Source organism: Populus nigra, chromosome 13 (genome assembly GCF_951802175.1).
Source record: "Populus nigra chromosome 13, ddPopNigr1.1, whole genome shotgun sequence".
Classification (NCBI taxonomy): Eukaryota; Viridiplantae; Streptophyta; class Magnoliopsida; order Malpighiales; family Salicaceae; genus Populus; species Populus nigra.
Window position 1 is genome coordinate 1,330,996 of NC_084864.1, and position 5,457 is coordinate 1,336,452.

Below are 5,457 nucleotides of genomic sequence, written 5' to 3' on the forward strand. Positions count from 1 at the left end.
TTCCCGGTCGTGTGTTTATCTCTAAGATTCCAGAATGGAATTCAAGTGTAATTTATTATAGCAAGCCTGAGTACTTACAGGCAAAGCATGCTTCTGATCATGAAGTACGGGGTTCTTTTGCATTGATCTTTGATCCAAATGAGATGTCCTGCTGTGCTGTTCTGGAACTTGTCTCTTTGAAGGAGAAACTAGATTTTAATTCAGAGATGAAAATGTTTAGCTTCACTTTCCTGTATACTATATTGCAGAAGCTTTTGTTCTCTTGTATCTTTAGATGACTTGACTAGCAGCCTGTTTTCACTTAAAAGCCTAATAAAAGGAAAGAAAGGGCATAAATTGTTTTTCCTGGAGAGAGAACAAAATGTTGTTCATAAATAAGTTTCTCCCTTTAAGATCCTCTTGTTCCCTTTAAGTACTCCCTCTTGGTATGTTGTTGATAAATAAGTTCCTTTCCCTTGCTACTATATTTTAGAACCATAATATGCTGCATTTTGATCAGGAAAATATTAGATTTATCTGCATTTTGGCAATAACTTCGTGGTGTTGTATATTCTGCATCGTTTAAGGATGGCAACCAAAATTGTTGCCTATACCAGTCGTCCTCAATGCAGTGGATTGACAAGGGTAAGGTCGAGCAACTGATTTGCATTTATATAATATTTACATAGTATATATGAAATGATGAAACAACTCATAGTTTTTATTTCAGCCAGAAATCTCCACAGGAATGTGCAGGAGGGGCAAGGCAACCTGATGACTGTTTCCCATATTCCCATTTTATGCCTATACCAGTTATACTATTTTGTTTACAATGATGGCCGTTCACATCTGATTAGATGAGCATTGAGTTCCTTTCTCATGGAGCCCACATTCTCTGGTAAGCTTCCTTGATGTTGAATTCCTATATGTTGTCTGAATACTTTCTTTCCTATCGATGATTAATGCCTGTCATATTCTCATTTCTTACCAAAAAACCTCAATGATTTCCAAACCTCTGCTCATAATATGCCTCAGCCTTGGAAGCCAAATCATTCCTGCATGAGTTGACATCACTCGCTAGCAATCTTAGTACCACTTCCAACCTCTCGTTATCGCTGCCGAACTGCATGTTGGCTAGATAATTAGAAAGACTGCCATACCTTTATCTTCAGTAAGCGCACATTAATGTTAAAATATTACCACAAAATCAGGACTTGTCACTTCTTCTGGTGCTAGCATAAACTTGATAACATATACACCACAATCGTATCTGCACAGAAAGAAATGATGTCAACTGATGTGGCTTACAGTATTTTAAAGGTACTCAACAATATGTAACCTAACTTTTTCTAACAAGATGGTGATTGAGCTTATAAATTTAGGCAGGACAATCCAAATGCATTTGAAATTCTCAGCCACTTCCTTGTTAGCGTTTTTTTTAAGTCTAGAAAAGCATAAGGATGAAATTGAAAACAATTAAACTATGAGAATAGAGGAAAAATATCAGTAAATTTAAAAGGGCAGAAAATAAATTAGTTTTAAAACCCAATGCCAAAAGTCAACAAGTCAACCTCCTTCAAGTCTTTAACCACTCCTCATTCGTTCCACTTTCCAGCCATGGACAAGAAGATTTGAGGAGTGAGAAGAATTGTTGCCCAAAAAACATTTGTCTTGCATCGATGATGATTTGCCTCCTGTAATGTTGACTCTATGGGAAAAGATGGAAAAAGCGTTATCGTTGCTTAAAGATTAAAAATTCTTTAGGAATCGGCCCGCAAAATCTCCCTTACCCTCACTTGTGCGTCCCAAATTCTACGCATCTTGAATATCTTCAACTGGAGGGTCGGAAAGGGCTTTCATGTCCAGAGCTTTTTGCTCGGGAATGGAATTGTGGATTTCCAGAATGGACTTCAAATGTACGTTATTACAGACCGAGTGAATACTCACACATATCAGATGCCATCTCTTGTGGAGTAAGGGGTATTATCGCCTTTCCGGTCTTTGATTCTGCTGCACCCATCCATTGCCGTGCTGTGCTCCAGCTTGTGACCATGGAGGAGAAAAAGGATTTTGATTTAGAGACGGAAAAAGTTTTCCAGGCTCTCCAGGTTTGTTTTCATTACATATATTTTTTGAATCAGATTTTGGATAACTTTGAAAATACTACTCAATTTATTATCAGGATTTAGGAGAATAAGAAAGAGATGAGAGAAAGTAGCTTTCCGTAGCATATCGAGTTTGAAGTCAAAGCTATTGCCTTTTCTACTTTCGAAATCTCATAAAATGTGAATTTTCCCCTTAGCTTCATTTTCTGTGATCTCTGTGTTTGCATTTGCTAGTGTTTCTGAGGTGAAACAATCTTTAAGCTTTAAATTAGAGCTCATGAGGCATTCCTTATTACAACTGCATTAGCTTGAGTCCAAAATATCTGTGCCATTAAATTATATGTGCAAAGAGACATTGGTCTTGTTTGATGGTGTTATAAACCCTGTATAAGCCCAACTGTTTGCAGGCTGCTGATTTACGGATCAATTTACAACCTCGACTTCGTCCTGAGGTATTTATCAGTAGTACCTTACAGATTTTTCTATGCTAAATTAGGTTGTCTTCTGCTTTGTCTAATAGAATTTTTTTTCCAGTGTTTTTCAAGGGATCAAAGAGCTGAGTTCACAGAAATCGCTAATGTTACCAGAGCTGTATGCCAAACACACAGATTGCCACTTGCTCTGACATGGATTCCTTGTGATTATCACCTGGGGAGCTGTTAATGATATTTCAAGATTGCGTGTCAGATTAGGTAATTCAATTTTTTTTATGGACATGTGAACTTTCAATAGAGCCTACAGCTTGTCATGCTGATAAGGAGATGCAAGGCTTTGTGCATGCTTGTGAGCAACTATTTCTGAACACAGGGCAAGGTGCTGCTGGACAAGCCTATCGAACATATCTTCCTTCCTTTGAGCCTGATGTGAAGGAAAAGCATGTCAGCGAGTATCCTCGTGCTCATCACGCTCGAAAGTATAATTTGAATGCTGCGGTTGCAATCGTGCCAAGGAGCACCGGTGCTGGTTGTAGCTATATATTAGAGTTCTTTCTCCCTGTCCTCATGACAGATATTTTAGAGCAGCAAGATCTGGTTACAAACCTGAAGCTTAAACTATGGGAAACTTGTAAGAGCTTGAGAATGTTTTCAGAAGCAGAATTAGTCGGGGAACAAGGTTCTAAAGTTAGTAAAAAGAATGCTAAAATGAAACCTGCTCCAAATGCTGATGGTAATATGTTCACCGTATGTGCTAATAATAAAAGAGGAAAGGTATCTAAAGTGTGGAATTGGTTCGAAAAGGTTAAAGAAAAGAATGGTGTAGTATGGACCATATGTAAAGGATATCAAAAGAAGCATCCAGGGGAAAGCAAGAAGGGAACTTCAAATCTGCACAAGCACTTAAAATGGTGCGGTATGGGCCATATGTAAAGGATGCAAAAACAAGTATACAGGGGATAGCTAGAAGGGAACTTCAAATCCACCCAAACACTTAAAAAATTGTTCAAAAAATAGACGGGGATGTTCAAAAACAAATATGTTTGTTCAATGGCGAAGAGAATGAAGTTATCTAGCATCACCTTCTAAGGACGCGAGTTGTCTGACATCACATGATCCAGATTCTGATGATAAGTTCCGGGGATTCCGTGAGTGGCATAAGCAGAAAGATGATGGCGATGTGGTTGATTCACAAAAACTTGATCTTAATTGGTATTTAGGAGAGCCTTTGGAAAACCTGGATAAGGTTTCAGATGTATTAGCTTGGTGGCGAGTCAGTTCTCCAAGATTTTCTACACTTAGTAAAATGGCGCGTGATTTCTTAGCGATTCCAATATCAGCTACTGTATCGAAGTCTTCTTTCAGCGGTGCAGTTGCATTCAATGGTTTCAGGCCAGAGATCATATAGAGGCTTTAATATGCGGACAGGACTGGTTGGAAAGCCCTGAAAACAATGAGTTCTTCACTGTCTACAGACAGGTGATTCCAAAATGATTCTTCCCCCTAAATTTCTAAACATCGTTTTCCTGTTTTTTTGCCTACCATTATTTGTTTATGAAATTTGGCTGCAAAGTCACACACTTCCCTTGTAATGATTATTAACAGGGTCATGACGCTAAAACAATAGCAAAAGCTAAATTTGATTTGCATTTCCTAAGCTTGATGGTGCAACGTTGATCAAATATAGTATCAATTTGTTTAACCGGATTGTTTTTTTAAGGTATTGCATATGTCTTACGCGTTGACAACATGTGAACGTTATTATTATGTTGTAACTATAGTTTTGGTCACCTGAAATTGAATGGAGGGCACTGGACATGAAACCAATATCGATAAAACGTTAAGATTTTATGGGATGATCATTTTTCTTAATTTGTTCTTGTCATCCATATTTGCAGGAGCAAGGAAGGGATTTGTGGTTCTTCTCTGGTCTCCTTAAATGTGAGATCTGACTCACTTGTGAAGCAAATGTTTAAATATCTGGTTGGTCCGTTTACAGTGAGCAAACCTATGAATCCAGAGGATTTGATGTTAATCCAATATGTGCTGAATGGGAGATCAGAATTTCTTCTCAGAGTTCTTGTTTGCTTAGCTGAATGATTTTAAGTTCTATACTTGTTTCTGCTAGTGAGATTGTTGTTCAATGCAATAATTATTATTTAACTCGGCGAGAATTATGCTCCATGAGACCATAGATCTGGCTTGATGATAACGTCCTTTCTACATTCTTAGCTCATAGATACTACATATTATATTGTATTGATCAATGGTTATACATAACACCGTGATTACACTGAATTTCAACACCTTCCAACATGCAAATGGAAGCCTTGTTTCGAAGAACAAATACAAACACTAACAGAAAAAACATATGCCGTGTAAAGCTCATGTCTAGTAGCAGAAATTGCAGATTGCAATAGCAAGCAACGAAATGGCATAGATTATCCAAGTAGCCCCCTTGAGATCAGGGGGGAATGGGATTGAAATGATGATGAAAAACACGGTGGCTGCCAGGAAAACTGCGACTTTACCCAACACTTTGGATGTCCTTGGAAACTTGGCGGGGTTGATAAAATGTGAAACAAAGAGGCAGGAAAAGATAATCGCAACAAGGACACAGACTGAATGCAAGGAATCGAGTTTGGAATTAGTAGGTTGGTGAAAATGAAGGGCTATTTCAAGTCCTGTTGTCAAGCAGTTGCTTATAAGCGTCTTTTGCCATTCCATTTCCTGCCTAGCATGGAACATGTTGACCAGCTCTTCTTCTTGGTTCATGGTGGGACGTGGTAGCTGCTGTGATTCCAATTGTCCTGCTCCATGCCAGAGTCGGGACACTGATTGTGGAATTGAAAGAATAAAACCCTTGATAACTCGAGCACCATTCTCCATGGTTTTCCTGTGCTGTATGCTATAAAGCTTGAGAAGACTGGGAAATAATT

The 5,457-nt window shown here is 38.3% G+C and overlaps 2 protein-coding genes and 1 long non-coding RNA gene across 3 annotated transcripts; 2 read left to right on the forward strand and 1 right to left on the reverse strand.

The window, feature by feature from the left end:
• Window positions 1–648: 648 nt before the first annotated feature.
• On the reverse strand, window positions 649–1,250 carry LOC133670934 (uncharacterized). Its single transcript, XR_009834183.1, has 2 exons — window positions 1,180–1,250; window positions 649–1,102 (listed from the first exon to the last, which is right to left on the reverse strand). It is a non-coding gene; the product is annotated as an uncharacterized LOC133670934 (long non-coding RNA).
• Window positions 1,251–1,417: 167 nt separating this feature from the next.
• On the forward strand, window positions 1,418–2,781 carry LOC133670929 (protein NLP9-like). The gene is made up of 3 exons (XM_062091531.1): window positions 1,418–2,087; window positions 2,492–2,536; window positions 2,619–2,781. The coding sequence occupies exons 1-3, from the start codon at window positions 2,031–2,033 to the stop codon at window positions 2,745–2,747; spliced, it is 231 nt and encodes a 76-aa protein (XP_061947515.1). The 5' UTR covers window positions 1,418–2,030; the 3' UTR covers window positions 2,748–2,781.
• LOC133671449 (protein NLP8-like) lies at window positions 2,780–4,743 on the forward strand (the record flags this gene model as incomplete). Its single annotated transcript, XM_062092217.1, has 2 exons — window positions 2,780–3,997; window positions 4,417–4,743. A coding segment is annotated over one exon (672 nt), but the record flags the coding sequence as incomplete, so codon positions are not given.
• Between the last annotated feature and the right edge of the window lie 714 nt (window positions 4,744–5,457).

What these genes read in the sequence shown, in the direction of transcription:
- LOC133670929 (XM_062091531.1), top strand. Translation starts at nt 2,031, where the DNA reads ATGGAGGAGAAAAAGGATTTTGATTTAGAGACGGAAAAAGTTTTCCAG. An exon ending in AAGTTTTCCAGGCTCTCCAG is followed by an intron (nt 2,088 to 2,491) that starts GTTTGTTTTCAT and finishes AACTGTTTGCAG; the next exon opens with GCTGCTGATTTACGGATCAA. An exon ending in AACCTCGACTTCGTCCTGAG is followed by an intron (nt 2,537 to 2,618) that starts GTATTTATCAGT and finishes TTTTTTTTCCAG; the next exon opens with TGTTTTTCAAGGGATCAAAG.